The sequence below is a fragment of the Helicoverpa zea genome, chromosome 19 (assembly GCF_022581195.2).
Source record: "Helicoverpa zea isolate HzStark_Cry1AcR chromosome 19, ilHelZeax1.1, whole genome shotgun sequence".
Taxonomy (NCBI): Eukaryota; Metazoa; Arthropoda; class Insecta; order Lepidoptera; family Noctuidae; genus Helicoverpa; species Helicoverpa zea.
In genome coordinates, this window is record NC_061470.1 from 2,657,561 (window position 1) to 2,681,118 (window position 23,558).

Consider the following 23,558-nt stretch of genomic DNA (forward strand, 5'->3'; position numbering starts at 1 on the left):
CCTCCGAGCCTTTTTCCCAATCATGTTGGGGTCGGCTTCCAGTCTAACCGGATTCAGCTGAGTACCAGTGCTTTACAAGAAGCGACTGCCTATCTGACCTCCTCAACCCAGTTACCCGGGCAACCCGATACCCCTTGGTTAGACTGGTGTCAGACTTACTGGCTTCTGACTACCCGTAACGACTGCCAAGGATGTTCAATGACAGCCGGGACCTACAGTTTAACGTGCCATCCGAAACACCCCTTTAGGGTACAAACAAAAAATACAGCCACCGTGGTCGAAATAGTTTTAGTACGCAGGGATTCCAAGCAAAAGAAGTCTGAAGTTATTTCGTACATTCTGGCAGCCAATGAACTTAAAAACTAGTATTAGGTAAAAGGTGGTATCTGATGACTGTTCTGATCTTTGGAGGCCATAAACGCAGCAAATGCATTCAAAAAACCGGATATTTTATAATCTTGTTTGATTTGGGAACAGGCTAGATCATTTATAACCATAACATTAAAATTTATCTTAATTACCTACCCACTGAATTATTAATTCTGCCAATTAAAATATTGTGACAAACAAATGGTGCAGACTCATATATCGTTTAGCTAAAAAAAAAATACCTACATTTATTCACACTATAGTTTTATAATTGTCTACCTTCTACTACCCTATAGTTAGTCTTTTCCCAACTATGTAAGATTCAGGTTTCAGTGTTTTAAAAGGAGCGACTGCCTATCTGACCTCCTCAATCTAATTACGTGGGGATTACCCGATACTAAAATCTATACATATAATAAATCTGTAGTAAGTGATTGTTTGTGCGCGCATCACGTGAAATCTACGAATTCAATGCAGACAATGCTTATATACAAAAATTCTACGTAACTTGGGGTATTACTTAGTCTTTGTTTCATCGAAATCGGTTCACTCTATCAAAAGATATGATTAATTTAGTGAATTCAAGATGTAAAATATTACGACACGCAATCTGTTTGACAAAACAGTACAGGTTAAAGTATCTCCATCTGTGGTAAATAAAATACATCAAATTTGTCAAAGGAGCGAGGTGGTAAATAAAACAATAAATTACCATTTACATTCTTTAATTATTATTTCAATAGATGGAGTTGTGTATTTTCCGTAAGGTGATCTTCACACTGCCCCGCATCACGCTGCATATTGCGTGTCGACGCACCTACGCGCGTTCCTGCGGGAGTCCAGATCTGCATCATCGTGCGGGTTTTTTGCGCACTCACGCGCGTAAGTGCGTTTAGTAGATTCACGCACGGCGGCTCTCATCGAGATCCATTTTTAAATATAAACTTCACGCCCATTCAAAATCACGCGCGGCACTGCGGGATTCGGTGTGCGTCTCGCCCCGCACCTACGCGCGGGGGTGCATGTTTCTCCGCGTGTATGCGCGTGATCCGCATGAACGCGCATGAATGCATTTTCAGTGTGTTGGACTGTGCGTGTTTTTCATACAAACGGAGGCATATTTCATATAAGGCGAGACTTAAGGGAGCCTTAACATAGTGAGTGAGTGCACAGAAAATCCCCGTCATACAAGCGTTTCTCCCCTGTAGTGAAACTATCCTACCCTATGCGCCTGCTGATGATGATGACTCATTTCATCATCCATCCAGCTATTCCCCAACTATGTTGGTGTTGGCTTCCAGTCACCGAATCTGTTCGAGTACCAATATTTTGCTTGGAGCGACTACCTATCTGATCTCTTCAATCTAGTCACATTACAAGACATTATCCATGGTAAGACTGACAGACTTTCTGGCTTCTGATTAGTCACAGCAGCTGCAGAAAATGTACAAATGACAGCTTTGTCAGACTCAAAGCATATATACCTTGATTTTAGCTGTTTCCTGTGAGAATTACTTACGCACCATACGTAATAATTTTCCAAATTCGCTGACTAGATCCAGAGATATCCACAACGTCACAAACTTTACTTCTTTTGTTTAGATGAATGGTCACATCCACAATACAACCTTGATCAATGAATCTATGCGACTGCTAAGTGGTAATCCTAATTATACTGTCACGTGAAAGAATGCACCTACGGGATAAGTAGTATTTTGACGATTCTATATTGCCCACGCAGACGAAGTTGCGGGCAACAGCTAGTTTCATAATAATACACGTGTATTAGGTATATCCTACGAAAACAACAAGTTAACTAAATCCATAAAAGTTTAATCTAATCTTCAGTTTTAATTATATTTTGTTAAAAACAATTCAATTAAATGACGTCATCGGAGCTATTGGAACCTCGTAACCAATCGAGTTAAGTCAAGCATTATAGTAAATAAGCGTGGAATATTGACTGATGAAACTCGAAATAAGTAAACACTTGAAATATTGTTGGATGATGTAATAGGTACTTCTAGCTTATTCTAACTTGCCTAGCCTATTCCCAACTATGTTCGGGTCGGCTTATAGTCTAACCAGATGCAGCTGAGTACCAGGGGCTTCATTCTGCAAATTTTACTCAAGCGACATACGATTGATATCCAATTAAGATCCAATCACGACTCAATTACGATTGAAGCGTATGTGGCATTCCGTTATTTTTCTTTTAAATTGACGTGTTTCTCCTTTTTTTCGATTAATGGCAGACTAATGGCAAGTCACTAAAATGTCTTTGGAATACGATTGGTCTTATAATATTAGCAGAATGCCCGCTGAGGTTAAAACTGTTCTTGAGATTCAATTGTTATTCAATTGTCACATTATTAACTTGGCAGAATCAAGCCCCAGTGCTTTACAATTTACATGGAGAGGCTGCATACTAGACCTTCCGTAATGACTGCCAAAGATTTTCAAATGACAGCCTGGACCCACCAATTTATCCTAGGTACCTTCCCCAAAATACGGAAATTATATTTCTCAACTTTGATAAATTTTAAAGGTTCTTAAATAACTTTGTTTTGTCTGAACCAATTCGTCATGGTTTATAAAATTAAATTAATATACCGAACACTCGGAAAATAAATTATTTACACTAATCTTAGACTAAAATTCAATCGACGATGGGTGTTTTATTTTTAGTTTTTTCCTATATTTAACTTGATAAAAATCCTTATAAATAAATAATGTCGGAACACTCTTTCACACACGGTCGGTTAGCCCCATGGTAAGTTATTTATTAACTTGTGTTATGGGTGCTAACTCAACTGATAAACTACATATAGCTACATATAATATACATATTATAACACCCAGACCACGGCCAACAAGCATGCTCATCACACAAATGTCGACCGAACCGGGAATCGAACCCGGGACCTCAGGTTCGGCAGTCCGGCATGGTGACCATTGCGCCATCGAGGTCGTCAACACTTTAAAATTGAATGAAATTTTTTATCGGTGTCTTAAACTTTAACATTTCATATTTTTTAATTTTTCTTCATGCATAATGGTTTTAAAAACGCAATAGAAATTGCTCACATCATAAGGTCGGGACTCTACAAAAGCGGAGGGCAGGTTTAGTTTCCTTCTCCTGAGTAATATACCCTAGTTATTTTGTCCTCCGTGAATATCCCTGAGCAGAGTAATTCTATAGTTTTGCTAGTGTCTCGGTCTTATATTCCATCTTACAGTTAAAAGCCTACCTACACTTAATTCAACTATAGACAGTGGATGGTACAAGGATGGTACTTCCAAGGTTGTTCAATATTTGCATATAGCACCAATTACTTGAAATTCCATATTATATTAACTTATACTGTTTACTACAAAAAACAACAATGATATACCATGTCAACAGAGCTGCCGTCTATTGAATAACTTTAGAAGTTTTACCGACTACAGCCTTTGGTCAATTCAATGAAGACTCAAGGTTGAATATAGAAGTTTGTTGCGTTGAATCGACACATTGATATAGTCGATAAAAATACTTAAGTTGTTTCATAGATGGCAGCTCCGAGGGCAGAACATGTATTATATGTATAGTGCCATCTTGTTATTCCAATCACAAATTTATATCACGTTAATTTGATTTGCCGAGGTTTCACCCGCATCCTGTGGGAGTAACTGCCCGTACCGGGATAAAACATAGCCTGTTACTCGAAAAGAGTGTAGCTTTTTACAGGGAAATAATTTTTGAAAATCGGTTCAATAGTTTCGGAGCCTTTAGGGTACAAACAAACAAACAAAAATGCATTTCCTATTTATTATATTAGCATATAAGTATAAAAAAAAACACTTTTTTTGTGATGTTAATTTGATCATAATTATAACGAAGAGGTACTTTATGTTGAACCTACACCAAGTTAATACCACAATACCTCTTGACAAGACTGGTTGTCATATGAAACAAGTTTCTGATTCACATCTAAACCTTTGAACAACGTAACAAAAAGTCAGTAATAAAATTATAATTTATTTCAAAACAAGTATTGCCTTAAATGATCTCTAAAAACTATTATCAAACCAGTTTTTTTTAGCTTGCTACTTGAAGGTTTTATTGACTAAACATAATATTAGATTGTTAGACTCAGCTGAGTAAAGACTGTTCATAGTTCAAATATTTTAGATTTAATTTTCAAAAATGAAGTTAGAGGACACGCCCCTTTTGAAGTTCAGATCGGATACAGTTGTGGAAGTAAGGAAAGAACTTAATTTGGATCAAGATGCTATTGATAAGATGCTGCAGACTTTTGAAGACTGGATTGCGAAGCAAAATCATTTTACTAGGAAGGAATTTGGTAAGTTTTAGTTACGCTTGTACATTAATATCAGTAATTTACAATTGTATTACGTTCTCAATTCTGTTTTTTGGACTTCGATTCAGTGTCAGTTAGTTAGTTTTTTTTTTGTTTTTATATTTCCTATTTGGATATTCCATCCTTGGCAGTCGTTATGGTTAATCAGAAGCCAGTAAGTCTGACACCAGTCTAACCAAGGGGTATTGGGTTACCCGGATAACTGGGTTGAGGAAGTCAGATACTCAGCTAAACCCGGTTAGACTGGAAGCCGACCCCAACATAGTTGGAAAAAGGCTCGGAGGATGATGATGAGCATGATGATATTTACCTATATAACAAGGCTGTGTTAAATGCCTATTAATTGGTGCACTTTATAATATAAATAATTACGCTCCTGTGTTGCGCATTTTATCAACTTCACGAGCAATGATTAAAAGTAATTATTATAAAGAAAAACATGTTATTAAGTCATTCTGAGTGCAATTCTTGACAAGAATTGGTCCAATCTAGATGGTGATTAGCGGGTAAGCTAAGTAGAACCTAAGATGGTTTTATGCATTTTTTTTCCGGATACTTATAGAAGTAGTGTGTTGAAGGCATGTCACCGTAGGATAAAACCAGTATTTATTACTTCTTCTTCCTCCTGCCCTGTTCCCAATTTTATTTGGGTTCGGCGCAATATGTCATCTTCTTCCATTTTTCCCTGTCACTCGTTATACTGACACTCCCTTCCTATTCATGTCATCTTTTAAGCAATCCATCCATCTACATTCGTACTTAGCGCACACTTTGTTGCATGCGTATCATCCCTCCTCATTACATGCCCATACCATGACAACCTTCTACTTCTCATCTTTTCTGTAACTGGCGCTACTTTCAGACTTCCTCTAACGTAATGACGTAACGTAACTCTAACTTTTTGATATGATATGACTATATGCAAGAGATATAATATCTATAGAAAAATAACATCATGTATTTTCAAAATACTTTAAAAATCTATTATTTTTTCATTCCAGATAGACATTTCTTGGAAACATCCATAGTGCACGCGAAAGGGTCTCTAGAGAAAGCGAAGCGCACTCTAGACAAACTATGTACTCTGAAGACATTGCTGCCAACGTATTTCAGCAAATGTGACGTTAAAAATGAATTCACTGACATTTCTGTATGTATGTAAGTAATCACTACCACATTATGTTGTTATTATTATACCTACTGACATTTAAGATTTTTCACGAATCGAAGATAATAACAGCCAGTTTCTTCATCAAAAGTTAAAGCCAAAGTAAAAGTCAAAGTAATGTCTAAAGTAAAAGTAACGGTCAAATTCAATTTTTCTATTAGTTTTGCTGTCACTTTAGCCTTGAAAAAACGTATTTGACCGTTACTTTTACTTTAGACATTACTTTAACATTAACTTTTGATGAACAAACTGGCCGTAAGAGTCATAACGAAAATAAATAGGATTTTTAATAAAAAAAAACAACAAGTTATTTTATGACATGAACATAAAAAGCCTCATCTAAAAAACTTTTTTACAAAAAAATTAAACCGACTTCCCAAAACACTAAAAAGCAAAAAAAAAACTATTTTTAGGTGCATCGGCCTAGAATTCGGTGTCTAATGGATGTTACTAAGTTAATTTTGCCACCGACTTCTAGGCCGATGCACCTAAAAATAGTTTTTTTTTTGCTTTTTAGTGTTTTGGGAAGTCGGTTTAATTTTTTTGTAAAAAAGTTTTTTATTTAAAGCTTTTCAGTGATACGTATAGTTGTCACTATCCATACAAGTGGGAAGTTCTCATCAATACAAAGAATATAAGTCCAAATACGAGGTATTTTACATATTCAGTTGTCGAGTTCCCTCGACTTTCTCTGGTCTCCATCATCAGGTCAGCTTCAAACCTTCACTGTTGCAAAGGTCTTGTCAATACAAATAATTTAAGCCCAAACACGAGGTAGTTTACATATTCAGTTGTCGAGTTCCCTCGACCCTCTCTGGTTTCCATCATCAGATCAGCTCCAAATCTTCACTGTTGAATAGTGCTTTTAGGCGTACACCTGAGTATCAAGTTTTTACCCTATGTATGCCTACAACTTTCGAAGGTTGCCCTCGATTTCTCAGGGTTTCCATCATCAGATCCTGACCTGATGACTATGGGACCAACTGGCAGCTATTCCGAGTCGAACAAAAAAAGAATCACGTAAATCGGTCCATAAACCTCGGAGTAATCGATGTACATACATAGAAAAAAAAATATATATATATACCGGCCGAATTGATAACCTCCTCCTTTTTGGGAAGTCGGTTAAAAAGGATGTCTTTTAAGTTTTGAATACTTTGAGTGTCCGCTCTTTTTAATAAAAATAAAAACACAGAATATCCAAACAATCCCAGACACTTTAAACATCAAAATCGGTCTGTCTGTTTCAGTGTGAAGAACTAATAGACATACCTACACATTCACAAACGCTTTGATTAGGTAAACGTACTAATGTTACAGCCTTTTTTATCGTCCCACTGCTGGGCAGTGGCCTCCTCTCACACGGAGAAGGATAAGGATTGAGCATTAATAACCACGATTGCTCAATGCGGGTTGGTGATTTCAGACTGTATAGTCCAGGTTTCCTCAAGATATTTTCCTTCACCTTTTTATCAGCCATTGGTGTCCAAGATATACTTATATATAAAGTATACATATACATACAAACTTAGAAAAGTTGCATTGGTACTTAACTGGAATCGACCCCACTCCCTCATACTCGAGAGGTTGGTTCTTTACCGACTAGGCCACCCCGACTTACCCTACTTATGTGAATTACATATTTTTTCAGAGTGCACGGAACAATGCCTGACCTGACAAAAAGTAACTACCGGGCGTACATAGCCAAAATAGTTTCAACCAACATTGATTCAGAATTATTACTAGACTATAGTAGATTTGTTGTAATGGTAAGTTTCTATTTATCATCTGCCTAGCCTTTTCCCAACTATGTTGGGGTCGGCTTCCAGTCTAACCGGATGCGGCTGAGTAGCAGTGTTTTACAAGGAGCTGCATATCTGACCTCAACCCAATACCCCTTGTTTAAACTGGTTGTCAGACTTACTGGCTTCTGACTACCCGGAACGACTGCCAAGGATGTTCAATGACAGCCGAGACCTACAGTTTAGCGTGCCATCCGAAATACAGTCATTGGTGTCCAAGATATACTTGGAAAGTGGGGGGTGCTGCACTAAATAGGAATCATGAGGGGCTCGTGACTAATTAATAGCCACAAGACTCAATCGACCATAAGGTTAAGCAACGGTTGGCGCGGTCGGACCGTGGAGGGTGACCATCTTGTCATGACGAGTTCTTCCTTGTATTGGAAGGCACATTGAATGAGGGTTTTCGATACTTTTTCTGCCGCCAGGCGGCGCTTCGTATGCGTCAGGTCCAAACAGCTGTCAAATAGTATGGAATTGTAGGGTCCGAACTTATTGTTTATTGAAATTCTGTTATATTGGAAGTGTTATTGATTTTATTATGGACTACGGTCGGAATAAGGTTTCCGAACTAAAAATTGAGCTAAGAGAGAGGGTGCAAAAGTCACTGGTACTAAGGAAAAGCTTGTTGAAAAATTTGTTAACACAATATGATTTAGTTTTTTTTATTTACTCAACCTCAATAGTAAAACAATAATGCAGTGCTTTAATTATAAAATAAAAAAAAAAACACTAAAATCGTTCACTATTCATAGTAAAGATAAGCACTTTGACAGTTACCTGGACCTGACGACTCGGTGCTGCCACCTGGTGGACGCCATTTTAGAAAACCCTCATTGGTGAGCCCCGACTGTCATTTAAACATCTTTGGCAGTCGTGACGGGTAGTCTGAAGCCAGAAAGTCTGACAACCAGTCTTACCAAGAAATGGGTATCGGTAGGTCAAGTAACTGCCACTTCTTCCTCCCAGTAAAAACACATAGGAAGTAGTGAATGAGAACGGGCGTTTTGGGGGGTCTGTTTTTTGAAAATTTCTGACGTTCGAAAGCTGCTGTTTTGAAGCCAAGTTTAAATAAACGATCTTTGATTTTGAGAAGGATAAATAAATAAATGAATTATTTTAACATTTCCAGATGAGTGAATACGCGAAAATACATGACTATTCATTCGGCTACACTTGTGTTGTGGATTGTAGAGATGTGAACATATTAGGCTTTGTTACTAAGGTCAACGTTATTGACCTTCGCAATGCCTTATCTGTGATGATGGTAAGTTAACTCAAAAAACTCAAAAAAAAATTGTTTGTTAAGGTATAATAACAGGTTTTCTAATTAACGTTAGACCAAAGAACAGCAACAAGGTGGACAGACGTCCTTATGTATAAAGGTCGCCGGAAGACGCTGGATGCAGGTCGCCTCCAACAGGTATCTGTGGAGATCTAAGAGGGAGGCCTATGTTCAGCAGTGGACGTCCTATGGCTGAGATGATGATGATGAAAGTACAGCTTAGCGGCCTTTTTGAGGTTTATACATAGTATTCACTTATACTTCTTTTCAGTAGACACTAGAGGTAAACAGCCTTGATATAACTTTTGTTTAAAAAGTCACCTTAAAACAAAATGCGACTAAAATTCAATGTCAAAACAATATAATTGTTAAGTTTAATTGAATTTTTGTTTTGAGCAGAATTTTTTTTACACGTAAAATCATGTCAAGATTTTTTTTCTTTTTTAATTACTTACTTAAACGGAACGGAGTACAGCTTAACTTAATTTAAAGTAACTACATAGTTTGTCGTAGTCTTTTGTTATCAAAATATTTTTTGTTTTTATAAAATAACAAACCTGGTTTTTCAAAATACTTTTTTCAGGAAGGTTATGGCTTAAGAATAAACGCGATCTACGTAATTTCAACATCAAAAGCCATTGACGCGTTTGTGACTCTACTGAAACAAGTTGTCAGTCACAAAGTGTCAGACAGGATCTATGTGCTCAAAACTGTTGAAGCTATACATGAGTTTGTGCCTAAAGAGGTCCTGCCCAGAGACTATGGTGGGGATCAGATGACGCTGAAAGAAACGAATGGTATGTTTTTTCGTATTTGTAGCAGCAATTTTTATATTGAATAGCTCTAGTCTTCATCTGCGTAACCTCTCCCTGCTATCTATGCTGCTCAACCAAATGCTGAGTTCCAGTGTTTTACATTTTGCGACTATCTATCTGACTTCTTCGATCTAACCTAACCTAACCCAGGCACCCCGATACCCCTTGGTAAGACTCGAATATCTTTAGAGTAATCTACATTAAATTTTCATTACATGTTATCTTAGCCGTATCAGTGTAAACAATCGTTGGTGAACCAAAATAAATAAATAAATATAAATAAATCTCATTAACATATTATAAAGACGAAGGTAGCTTTTACTTAACTTTCTTTATGGCAATAATATAGTTTATAACATTAAGGCAACTTTTTATTCCGGAGGCAAGAAGTAGTTCCCTCATGAAAAGGATGAAACCTCTAGCGGATGCTAATAATATATCATTTTCTTTTTCAGAAAACTGGAACAGAGTTCTAAGCGAGAAGGAGAACGTGTCGTACTTCAGGAGTATGTTCGCAGCGAGAACTAACGAGAACTATCGACTGACTGCCGCTTACAACGACGAGGTGCTGGGCATGCCGGGCTCTTTTAGGACTTTAAATGTCGACTAGAATTATTATTTGTTATTATTAAACTGGTAATGTAAAAATTAATAAAAACTTTGATTATTGGCCGTCTTTTGATTTTAAGATATTAATAACCAATATGGCTAAAATGGTGAAAAGTAGGTAACCTAACCTAACTGGTGTGACATGTGACAGAAGAATGCCGGCCAAGCTCAAAGGTTTGATCTACAAAACCATCATACCGATCAGACCAGTCCTCACATACGGCAGCGAAACATGGGCTGTAACCAAAAGGCACATACATATCATCCAAGTTGCCGAAATAAAGATGTTAATGTGTGGCAGGTTGATGTGTGGCGTCACTAGGCTCGACTAGCAAGAGTTTGTATAAGTAATATCCGTTTGTTGCCCGTGGTACTACCAATAGTACTACCAGTAGTACCACGGGCAATTTTTTCTTCCCGTAGTACTACCAACCGGTCTGGTAGTACCACGGGCAACAAAAAACTGCCCGTGGTACTACTGTCAATATTATAGGTTTTTTTCAACCCTTTTGTTGTCACCGTTGATATTGTCATCCTAGAAAGAGAATTGAAATACACTTCCGGACACATCTATTGGCCCACCTTAGAGTTTAGGTTTCGATGGCCCCTACCGAAATATGATTGCTAGATTGAACAAAAACTGTTGATGCAGTTTTAAACCTGATACATTTTACCTTCTTTTTCGATAGTATTGTTTTAAATTTGAATTCAGAATACCATACGACATGGAGCTACGCCTAACAAGTCGGATATGCGCCTTGTTAAAGGCAATTGATTTTTGAATAAAAAACATGTTTTATCAAATAAAGGTTTAATTTAATAACGCGTGTTGCCTCTATGGGCATCTACCACAGCTCTCATACGATTAGGCATAGAGTTTATCAACCGCTCCATGAAATTTTGAGGGATTATCTCCCATTCCTCTTCTATGGCAGTTTTCAACTCCTGCATCGTCTGGGCAACTGGCTGACGAGCCCTAACACGTCTTCTTAGCTCGTCCCACATGTGCTCAATGGGGTTCATGTCTGGGCTTCTGGCTGGCCAGTCCATAACTGTCATGTTCACATCCTGAAGATATTCCCTGACGATGCCGGCCGCATGGGCTCTTGCATTATCATGCATAAAAAGGAAATTTGGGCCCATATAGTCCTCGTATAGTATCACGTGAGGTTCTAAGCACTCACCAATGTACCTTTCAGCATTTAATGTTGGCAGCCGTGGTCCTGTAACAACCTCAAGTTGAGTTTTGCCGCTCGCGGATATACCGCCCTAGACAGTCCATGGGCCACCCCACCGCCATAAGCAACCCTCTCTTCAAAGCAGCATTGTGCGAAACGCCCTCCCTTACGTCGGTAGACCTTCTTCATTCCGTCATTGCCATGTAACACGATTTTAGACTCATCAGAAAAGAGTACACGACTCCAATCTTGCTGTGTCCAATTGAAATGACTGCGTGCGAAATGAAGGCGCGCTGTTCGGTGGGCTCGCGTTAGTTTGGGCCCATTAGCTGGTTTGTGTGGTACCATATCGCGTTCTTTTAACCTTCTCCGAACAGTTCGAGCGCTCACAGATACTCCGTGGAAGTCGCAAAGTTGGTTTTGTATCTCAATGGAGGTAAGGTGACGATTGCTCAAGCTGGTCGTCACGATGAATCGATCCTGCCTGTCAGTTGTGACCCGAGATCGTGGACTTCCTTGGCGACGAACAAAGCCGCCAGTCTCTAGGTACCTCCGATAAACATTTCGGACCGCAGATCGACTTAAATTAAGTTGAGCACTCACGTTTCTTTGGCTGTGCCTGGGCTGAATAAGTGCCACAGCTTGGGCGGCGACTTTAGGTGAAGTATCCATACATTATTGATAGAACCTCACCTTAATGTTAAGAATAAGTAATGTTTGTTGTAAAACCAAAGATATCAATCACTTTTTCAAGAATTTAACCGTCAAATCCGTAGCGGACCCCAATCGGGGTCTGAACATCAATGTCACCGTAAGCTCGGTTTAGACCCCAATTGGGGTCTGCGAATCAGTCATACACTTTCCTAATTATTTACGCTCATATTTATTTTCTTTCCAATCAAACCACATTTGTGAGTACTAAATAAAATAACTAAACAAATTTAAATTATTATTACGCATTCAAACCTTTCATATTTAGCATCCCGTTAGAAATATACCTTTTTAAAATCCAATCGTAATTACCGGGAATTCTGATCGAACTCGCCATGTTTGTTTACATTAGTTGTTTTTTTAAATTTGAAGACGCATAGACAAGATGGCGACGGTGATAGAAGTTTTGCATCGAATGATCCGATTCGTTAAAATAAAGAATCGATTTAATAATTTTATATTATTTGATATTATAATATTACTAAATTGCACTTTTGTATACTTACCATAATCTGAAAATAAATTAGGAAAAGTAAAATGACTTAATTTATTTTGAAAAAAATGCTAGAAAATCAGTGGTAGAAAATACGTTGTAGCCGGAATAAAAAAAATCTTCGGTTTTTAGGGTTTCTGAAGACGGCAAATGAAGACTTATTCTTCGGGTGTTTTATGTGCAGGATTCCTGTAGATCTGCCAAACTTAATGGCGATTCGTTACTTCCAACTTTTTAACTGAGCGGCAAAGCTATTTGACGAGAGCCGTAGTTAGGTGTAGTTATCGCAAAATTTTATGACGATTTTATTGTTTGAAGGGGACAATAGTTCGCTGTTCATCGAAAGCTGGTCCAAGATGGAAAGATGGCCGCCGCCGACTTATTTTTAACCGACTTCCCAAAAAGCGGAGGTTCTCAATTCGACCGTTTTTTTTTGTATGTTTGTTACGCGATTACTCAGCCATTTATTTATCGATTTTGATGATTCTTTTTTTCTTTGATAGCGTGTACTTCCGAGGTGGTCCCATTATCATTAGGTCAGGATCTGATGATGGAACCTTGAGAAATCGAGGGCGACTTTCGAAAGTTGCAGAAATACATAGGTTGAAATCTTATCACTCAGGTGTTGGCCTGGTAGCACTATTCAACAGTGAAGGCTTTGAGCTGACCTGATGATGGAGACCAGTGAAGGTCGAGGGAACTCGACAACTGAATATTTAAACTTTCTCGTGTTTGTGCTTATATTATTCGTATTTACGAGGCCTCTGCAACAGTGAAGGAGATGGAGACGAGAGAAGTACGGTTGTCGAGTTCCCTCGACCTTCTCTGGTCTCCATCATCAGGTCAGCTCCAAACCTTTACTGTCTCATAGTGTTATCAGATATACATCTGAGTGTCAAGTTATAACCTTATCTATGCTTACAATTTTCGAGAGCTGCCCTCGATTTCTCAAGGTTTCCATCATCAGATCCTGGACCTAATAACAAATATGGGGAATATACCCTTTCGACCAAAAACAAACATCCAAATTGAGAACCACCTCCTTTTTGGGATTCGGTTAAAAATATTTGGTGACTTTAAAATCAATCAATTATTATGTCTCTAACCGACCACGGGACTACAGAGTCCCGGATTTTTGGAAGGCGAACGTGGGGCCGAAGCCAACACGCTGAAGCCCTTTTGAGACAACTTTAATGAAATGGTGACACAAAACCGACGATTATCCCTGTATACACTATAGAAATGTACCCAAGGACAATGCCCGGTTCTGTGCTAAACTATTGCTAACTATGGATGAAAACTACTTGGGCTATTGTGATGGGATGCTAGTGGACTAGGAATGGGGAAACTACGGGAACTATGGCACCTGCCGATAACAATATAATAAATACACGTAAAAATGGCAGGTGGAGACTCGCCAACTCACTTACTGGGCCCCCGGGAATCAGTCGCTAAATCGCAACAAGAGGGCAACAGGTACATGAGCGGCTGAAGGGTGAGGATACCTCGGCGGACTTTAAACGCAGATCACGCGCTCCCTGTGGGTCCAGCATCACCGGCCCACTCGCCACTTACCACGAGGCACCTACCCTCCGAGCGGGCTGCTAACCCTACTCTAACGACTCCACTCTGACCGGCCGGTGAAGGCAAGCCAAGAGGCGGGAGACCTCTCCCCCGTCATGCTTCACTCCGGCAAGCCGGAGATGGGGGACAGTACAGACTCTCCCTGGAGCACTCGGATATATAGCCCCGCGGGGTCGCTACTCCCCGTCATCCGCCTCAGATGCCCTGCGGGGCAAATCAATCAATTATTATTATTGTTTCTCATCATCAAATAAGTACATACCTTTGGTAGTTACAAATTGCATTATATTTCAGAACACCCGCATACCCTCCGCCGAAACAAAAATGTTAGAATTGTTGAGAAATAATATAAGAATAAATTAAAATTCCGTAATAGGTAATAAAAATTCAATTAAAGTTAAAAATTATTACGAATGACGCAACACCAAAATAAATAATACATATAAAAATTTAATGCTAAAAACTTAAATATCTTTTTTCTTAACAACAAAAACAAATTGAACCTATAATTTAAAATTAATAAATAAAATTGAAATAAGTTGCTATTAAAAAATAGGTATATATAAAATTGGTATTCGATTATTTATAATAAATTTCCGATTTAGGTATCGAATGCACACCGCTGATTGAAAAAAAAAAATACTCCATTCCAAACTCTACTTGTCTGTGACTTGACTGATCTTGTAAATTGTTCATTTTTATTGTGTATTTTATGTGCTGATTTTTTAGTTATTGAACATAAATAAGTGCACGAAATGTATTGCAACGGATTGAAAATGTTATAAATATGACGTTTGTGTTGTGTTTGAGAAAGTGATGCGATTACTTATTGGTAAGTTTTCACCAAATTTGAAATGCCTAACTTTTCGATAGACTTAAAAACACCGTAATTATTATCTTTTTCTGAATTAACTGACCCCATTTGACCTTTGCACGTTGTTGTCAAATAAGTGAGCTCTAAAGTTATAGTTAAAATACTTCTGATCAGGCATTACGGACTTAGAATTCATGTGTTGAAAGTTAGTACAAATTTTTGACTTCCATGTCGCGATTCAAAATATCCCGCCGAATCAACGGTAAAGTCATATGTCAAAATCTTGTCGAGCAGAGGGGTTAAATCCAAGTAAACCAATAAAAACAAAGTTTTCTTAGTGTTCGCTTGTTTGATATCAACAAACAGGCTTCAAATTTTCTTTTTTTTCTTTAAATTCTGTGTTCGAAATTCAAAAAAAGACTATTGAATCAAATTGTGAATGTGCCAGGTACAAAACTGCATAAAAACTTTTTGCTTGACCTAATATAAAATTTTAGTTAGGACCAAACGAAACTGAAAATACAAGGTGGGCCAATAGATGTGTCCAGAAGTGTATACATTTTTTTGAATGTTGATAAATTTTGGTACTATTTCGTAAATAGATCTGGTAGTTGTGAAATTTTTCATTGCTCAAAATTGACAAGAGTCAAAAACACTTAGTTTTTTTTCACAAATAAGTATTGAATACCTTGATCTCGTGGGATTAACTTGATGTATTTTATGCTATCGTTGTACTTGGTGATACAACGATAGCATAAAATACACGTCGGGAAATTGGAGTACTCAGGTAAGTTTGCTGTCGTGGTACACGGGGAGAGCAGTTGCATCGAAATTCAGAGATTGATAGGTTCAGGTAGGAACCTGATTAGAATTGATGAAAATAAGAAAAAAAATATGTTTTTAATCAAAAACATACATACATTTTACCTCCTTGTAAATCTAAGTAGGCAATTTATTAATTCCATATTTTCTCACATTTCCAATCAATCTCTACTAATATTATAAATGCGAAAGTAGCTCTGTCTGTCTATCTGTCTGTTACGCTTTCACGTCACTGAACTGATTTTAATAAAATTTGGTACAGAGATAGAGTTGACCTTGAGAAAGAACATAGGATAGTTTTTATCCCAGACTTGTAAAGAATTCTCTTGAAAACGCGATATAACCGAACTCTACGCGGGCGAAGCCGCGGGCGGAAGCTAGTGTGAAAATAAAAACAAAACAATTTATTAATTTCATATTTTCTCACATTTCCAATCAATGAACTATAAACAACAATATCTAGTCTATATTCAAAGTCCTAAAAGAGCCCGGCATGCCCAACACCTCGGCGTTGTAAGCGGCAGTCAGGCGATAGTTCTCGTTAGTTCTCGCTCTGAACATACTCCTGAAGTACGACACGTTCTCCTTCTCGCTTAGAACTCTTTTCCAGTTTTCTGAAAACAAAAATCATTTATTCATTATTATTGGGACTGATACTTATCGGCATACATCAATTTCTAGTTGAATAAAAGTTTGATTTCAAAACTAATCTAATAAGCCTACAGTTGTCTAAACCGTGACAACGATTAGTAATAAACTAGCCAAAAGGTAGTTTTTTAAAAGTAATTTTGTCTGCCATTTTGATTGTATGTGCGAAGTCACAAATTACATAAAAATATTTTTCGTTTATTTTTAGGGTTCCGTACCCAAAGGGTAAAACGGGACCCTATTGTTTTCGCTCCTCTGTCCGTCCGTCTGTCACCAGGCTGTATCTCAGAACCGTGATAGTTAGAGAGTTGAAATTTTCACAGATGATGTATTTCTGTTGCCGCTTTAACAACTGAAAACTAGAATAAAATAAATATTTCGGGGGGCTCCCATACAAAAAACGTGATTTTTTGCTCAATTTTGCTCGATATCCATAAATATGTATATATAGAATATTAGTTTGGATGGTACGGAGCCCTACGTGCGCGAGTCCGACTCGCACTTGGCCGGTTTTTTATTTTTTAATTGTCGATCTTTCATTTCTTCATGTTTAAATTTGTGTTTCATAAAAAGTTCGTTCGTTCGTATTTTTTAGGGTTCCGTAGCCAAAATGGCAAAAACGGAACCCTTATAGTTTCGTCATGTCCGTCTGTCCGTCTGTCCGTCTGTCCGTCTGTCACAGCCGATTTACTCGGAAACTATAAGTACTACAGTGATGAAATTTGATGGGAATATGTGTTGTATGAACCGCTACAAAAATATGACACTAAATAGTAAAAAAAAGAATTGGGGGTGGGGCCCCCCATACATGTAACTGAGGGATGAAATTTTTTTTTTCGATGTACATACCCGTGTGGGGTATCAATGGAAAGGTCTTTTAAAATGATATAAAGTTTTCTAAAAAACATTTTTCTTAAAGTGAACGGTTTTTGAGATATCAGCTCTCAAAGTCGTAAAAAGTATGTCCCCCCCCCTCTATTTTTATAACTACGGGGTATAAAATTCTAAAAAAAATAGAGGTGATGCATGCTAATTAACTCTTTCAACGATTTTTGGTTTGATCAAAGTATCTCTTATAGTTTTTGAGATAGGTTGATTTAACTGTAATTTATTTTTTAAGTGGGTTAAAAATCGACCAACATACCATCGGCCAACATACCTCTTTCAGCGTCATCTGATCCCCACCATAGTCTTTGGGCAGGACCTCCTTAGGCACAAACTCATGTATAGCTTCAACAGTTTTGAGCACATAGATCCTGTCTGACACTTTGTGACTGACAACTTGTTTCAGTAGGGTCACAAACGCGTCAATTGCTTTTGATGTTGAAACTACGTAGATCGCTTTTATTCTTAAAGCGTAACCTTCCTGAAAAATAAAACAATTATTTTAGTGCATTTATTTGTCTTTCAACATATTATTTATATTTTTAAATATTAGATAACAAAAAAAAATAAAAAAAACATTTAAAAATATAAAAAATAGATGGCCACCGATATCGGGCACAGGGTCCAAGGTACCGGTGGTTAGGGTCCCAGAGACAGAAACCTCCTCACAATACACGCCGTATCAAGGAGTACTGCCTTCTGAATCAATCCCTTGATCCAGCCGCCCAACGAGAGCCTCCTGAGGTGTTGGTCGAGGCTCTTTGCTATTAGACCATTGGCCGTAATAACAATCGGCACAATAACAGCCGTGTCGACATCCCACATGGCGACAACCTCGTGCGCTAAGTCAAGATATTTTATTAAAAATTATTATTGTTAATTAGTATAGATAAAATGAAAATTATAATATTCGTCAAAATCATTTTACCCATGGGATTTATAAAAAAAAAAAAAATTCACACACCTTGTTATAAACCTACTAAACGCAATGAATCAAGTATATAATTTTCTATTAAAACTTATTTATAATAATATTTATAATATATCGGGACACCATTTTCACACACGGTAGGTTAGCCCCATGGTAAGTTATTAATTAACTTGTGTTATGGGTGCTAACACAACTGATAAACTACATATAGCTACATGTATACATATTGATAAATACATATTGTAACACCCAGACCACGACCAACAAGCATGCTCATCACACAAATGTCGACCGAACCGGGAATCGAACCCGGGACCTCAGGATCGGCAGTCCGGCATGGTAACCATTGCGCCATCAAGGTCGTCACTTGCCAAGTAACATCATGAAAAAGTAACTATTTTTAACTGAGGTATTTGTATGGAACTTGGTACTTATTCAGATCTCACTTCTTTTATAAGCGAAGCATTCCCATATTATCGAACTTGGCAACCTTTCACATTTTTGTTTTGGGTGGGATTTCATTTATTTTTGTAAGGTTGTTTATTTTATATTTTTCTTATGATTAAGTTAGTTAAGGAAATGTCTCATTTATACTATCTTTCAGATTTTTGAATATGCACTATGCTTCTTACAGAGAAATGAACTAGATTAACTAAATGGAATAGATTTACCAACTGACTGACATGACATGTTATCATATATTATGTTCGTGGATCAAAGTTACACATTCGTTATTTTCGAAAGTGACTCACACTTGGCCGTTTTCAGATTTTTACTTTACTTTGACTAAATACAAACCTTTGTAACGAATTTCAGATCCGTACGACCATTCGAAGATATAGGTATTATATAAATATATATAAATTTGGTTCGTTTGAGGTCCTTAGGGGTATAAATTTACACCGGGTATAAAACACCTTCATTATTTTGAAACTGACTCACACTTGGCCATTTTCAGATTTTTTCCTTTACCTTGACATAAAGACCTACCTCCATGCCAAAGGAGATGGCCAAATTTTCATAGTAAAAAAACCCAGAATCGACAGCAACGAAAGGGGTACCAATGGGTTCATTATGATAGACCTTTGATGGTACCAAAAAATCCAGCCTGAAATCCATGGGGTATAGGAGCTATATCATATTTTCACAAAATAGGTTATGTTGAATTTATGTTGATTTTTAAGATCATTTACATCAAGGCACATAAAAAACCAAGTATACTAACATTATACAAGCCAATATTAATATCTCCATAGTTACAGACTTTGCCTGGAGATTAAAAGATCTTGATTTTGACCCCTACCCATTGCACTATTGACATGAACCACTCCAGAAAAGATTAAACACCGACCTTATCTTCTTGGAGAGGTTTCCCAGCTATGTGCAACCTTCATAAACTGGCAAAGGTAAATAATAAAAATAAAAAAAACTTATTAGGTGCATCGGCCCAGAAGCCAGTGTTTTTATAAAAAGTAGTTTAGCATATTCAGTCATTGAGTTCCCTCGATCTTCTCTTCTCTCCATCATCAAGTCAACTTAAAACCTTCACTCTTGTATAGTGCTTATAGACATACAGCTGAGTGTCAAGTTTTTACCCTATGCACGCCTACAACTTCGTAAGTTGTCCTCGATTTCTCAGGGTTTCCATCATCAGATCCTGACCTGACGACTATGGGAACATCTGGGAAGTATACCCTATCAAACAAAAAAATAATTTTGCAAATCCCAAACGTCTAAAGAACAGCAAATAGTAAAGGCAAACTTTTTCATAACCTAAATTCTTGATCGAAAAACCGTTATAAAAAGAGAACCCCATGGTTTTCGGATGATATGAAATACTTTTTTAAATCCACACATTATACTGAATCCAATGATACATGTAAAGTTTCTGTCGACTCTGGGTTTTTTTTTGGCCATCTCCTTTCAAGTCAATACGACCATTGGAAGTGGTCTAGGTTTTTGATGAGTGAGTCAGTCAGTCAGTCAGTCAGTGAGTGTATAGTAAAAAAAAAATAGCGGTTTTCTGACGTCAATATCTCAAGACCTACAAAAGATATTATATTAATGAAATTTTGTATTTTAGATAAGTGAGGGGGTCTCAACAGATACTAGAAATTTGATATGGGTAAATAAAATAGATTCTGAGTTATAGGGGGGTAGAATTTGGCTCGAAATGGTTCGTGTAATATAACCCACGGCCGGTGTGTCGCATTTTTTTGCTCGAACTTGGCGGACACACTGCCGTGTGTCTAGATCAGTTACTAACAGATTTTTTCCAAAAAATAAAAACTTTAGATTAGTAAACAAATCTTTCAGTATTCTCATATAGTTATGTATTTGACATATATAGTTTATTACTCTGTATCTAAAATGAATAGCTTATTTTTCTATTTTCTGAATATATTTTTTAAATCTAGAATGTAAATTAAAATATGTCGGAGGCGTCATCAGTATGGCACTATCGTCCGACATCAGTTAGGGTAATCAAGCAAAGAGATAACTTAAAGAAACTCAAAACTCAAACAAACTCAAAAACTCAAACGTTTATTCAAATTAGTCAGAACAAAAGACAGCCCCCAAAACGCCCGCCCTTCGCCACTTCCTATGTGTTTTGGCTGGGGAGAAGAAGTGGCGGAACAAACTCCCCAGCAACACATGTCTGTCTGTTAGGTTAGAAGAACCATTGCAAAACAAAAATCAAAAGACTTTACAATAAGTTTAGGTACTACAACGCTAGGCAATAACACTAGGTACACTACACGTAACGAAAGGCAGTAACGCGACAACTCCACGAAGACTCGACGAAGCCTCGACCAAGACTCAACCGAGAGTGAGCTCCGCGGACGCCACGCTGAACACCACGACTCTGCCAAGCGCGCCAAAATGTTGTTTCACCCGAAACGCCGCCAGAGGGCGCGCTTGCGTCTCGTTCAGTGACCGTACTATTGACTATCTCCGACAAATATATAGAGTAGCTTACTATCAACACAGCCAAAGCACTACGGAGGTCCATAACGTTGATTTTAGTAACAAGGTTTAATATGTTCACATCTCGACAATCCACAACGCCGATAGACCCGAACGCATAGTCGTGTTTTTTGAATTGTTTTTACTGAATTGTCAAATTGGATGTGCATTGAATCAACCATGCAACTCAGATCAATTACTTGCTGCAATTAGCAAACAATAGTTGTTAACATTTTTTTCACGGTTTTACCCATGCCCCGCGAGAAAACTTCCCGAACCCGGCTAAATTATTGCCGATGTAACTCAGAGATAGGTTAACTTACCAACAGTGAAATAATTTTTCAAATCTGCTCAGAAGCTTCAGAGGAAATATTTACTAACAAAAAACACTAAAAAGCAAAAAAAAACTAATTTTTGGTGCATCGGCCTAGAAGTCGGTGTCTAATGGATGGTACTAAGTTAATTTTGCCACCGCCTTCTAGGCCGATGCACCAAAAATTAGTTTTTTTTTTGCTTTTTAGTGTTTTTGTAAGTCGGTTCAATTTTTTTGTAAAAAAGTTTTTTATTTACAGCTTTTCAGTGATCCGCATAGTTGTCACTATCCATATAAGTGGAAAGTTCTCATCAATACAAAGAATATAAGCCCAAACACGAGGTATTTTACATAATTAGTTGTCGAGTTTTCTCGACCTTCTCTGGTCTCCATCATCAGGTCAGCTCCAAACCTTCACTGCTGCAAAGGTCTCGTCAATAAAAATAATATAAGCCCAAACACGAGGTAGTTTACATATTCAGTTGTCGAGTTCCCTCGACCCTCTTTGGTCTCCATCATCAGGTCAGCTCCAAACTTTCACTGTTCAATAGTGCTTTCAAGCATACACCTAAGTGTCAAGTTTTTACCCTATGTATGCCTACAACTTTCGAAGGTTGCCCTCAATTTCTTAGGATTTCCATGATCAGATCCTGACCTGATGACTATGGGACCAACTGGCAACTGGCCGCGTCGAACAAAAAAAGAATCACGTAAATCGGTCTATAAACCTCGGAGTAATCGATGTACATACATAGAAAAAAAAAAAACATACCGGCCGAATTGAGAACCTCCTCCTTTTTGGGAAGTCGGTTAAAAAATATTTACCAAGTTCGGTGCGAGATTTGTTAAAAAAATATATTTAGGAGATGTTAAAGAGGAATGTTTTTATTGTGTGTTTGTACCCTCAAGGGCTCCGAAAGTACTGAACGAATTTAAAAAGTTCTTTCACTGTTGAAGAAGCTAGACTATCCCCAAGTATAGGCGAGTAACAAGAAAAGCGAAAACCACGCGAAACAGCTATAAAAATGAAACGAAAACTTACCAAATTCTTTTCTAGTAAAATGATTTTGCTTCGCAATCCAGTTTTCAAAAGTCTGCAACTTCCACAACTGTATCTGATCTGAACTTCAAAAGGGGCGTGTCCTCTAACTTCATTTTTTAAAATTAAATCTAGAATATTTTAAAATTTGACTTTCTTTACAAAACTTCTAACAATATTTTATAGGTATTTAACTATTTTTTTCTAATCAAAAATCTATTTTTTTTTTTTTTAGCTTTTAGTCAGTGATGCGCAGGAGTTTATAGAGCCTATTCGAGAGACACAACTGATCTTGTCAAGAGATATTATGTTATTAACCTAATGCCGGAAAATACAATGGATCAGCTATATAATACATATGAATTCAAAGCACAAAAAAACTAGCTACTTTATATGTGTATCAACTCACATAATAAAGTTTAAGAGTTTGTATGTTTGGTTGGTTGAACGCGCTTATTCAGTCACTGCAGGAACACTGTCAGGAACTGCTGGATCGATTTGCAATTAAATATTAATAAAAATAGAAAGACTACTTAGTTTCTGGTGGATGAGTTTAAAACCTGTAGTAAGTATGATACTTTTCTATACAATAATGATTTTACAAGAGTACCTGAGCACGCATTATTTTTGAGCCATTTCTTACTTCCTCGAACTGTGAAGAAACCTTTGTCTGTACCGTAACAAACTCAAAAACTCTGACGTAAATACTAGAACATTAGGGTGCGTCCACATCTGGCGAATGTGCAGCTCGCGAGCCGTTT

The 23,558-nt window shown here is 37.4% G+C and overlaps 2 protein-coding genes across 2 annotated transcripts; one reads left to right on the top strand and one right to left on the bottom strand.

Annotated features, from left to right (window-relative positions):
- Window positions 1-4,220: 4,220 nt before the first annotated feature.
- LOC124639486 lies at window positions 4,221-10,431 on the top strand. The gene is made up of 7 exons (XM_047176874.1): window positions 4,221-4,369; window positions 4,544-4,715; window positions 5,735-5,891; window positions 7,553-7,670; window positions 8,836-8,970; window positions 9,572-9,785; window positions 10,259-10,431. Exons 2-7 carry the CDS (start codon window positions 4,559-4,561, stop codon window positions 10,411-10,413), a joined length of 936 nt encoding a protein of 311 aa, XP_047032830.1. The 5' UTR covers window positions 4,221-4,369; window positions 4,544-4,558; the 3' UTR covers window positions 10,414-10,431.
- Window positions 10,432-16,473: 6,042 nt separating this feature from the next.
- Window positions 16,474-21,575, bottom strand: LOC124639887 (alpha-tocopherol transfer protein-like; the record flags this gene model as incomplete). Its single annotated transcript, XM_047177396.1, has 3 exons — window positions 16,474-16,634; window positions 17,821-18,028; window positions 21,459-21,575. Coding segments are annotated over 3 exons (486 nt in total), but the record flags the coding sequence as incomplete, so codon positions are not given.
- Window positions 21,576-23,558: the final 1,983 nt, after the last annotated feature.

Excerpts from the sequence above, each read along its gene's own strand:
- LOC124639486 (XM_047176874.1), top strand. The coding sequence starts at position 4,559 with ATGAAGTTAGAGGACACGCCCCTTTTGAAGTTCAGATCGGATACAGTT. Across the intron at positions 7,671-8,835 it reads ATAGTAGATTTGTTGTAATG|ATGAGTGAATACGCGAAAAT; the intron begins GTAAGTTTCTAT and ends TAACATTTCCAG. Across the intron at positions 9,786-10,258 it reads GACGCTGAAAGAAACGAATG|AAAACTGGAACAGAGTTCTA; the intron begins GTATGTTTTTTC and ends TTTCTTTTTCAG.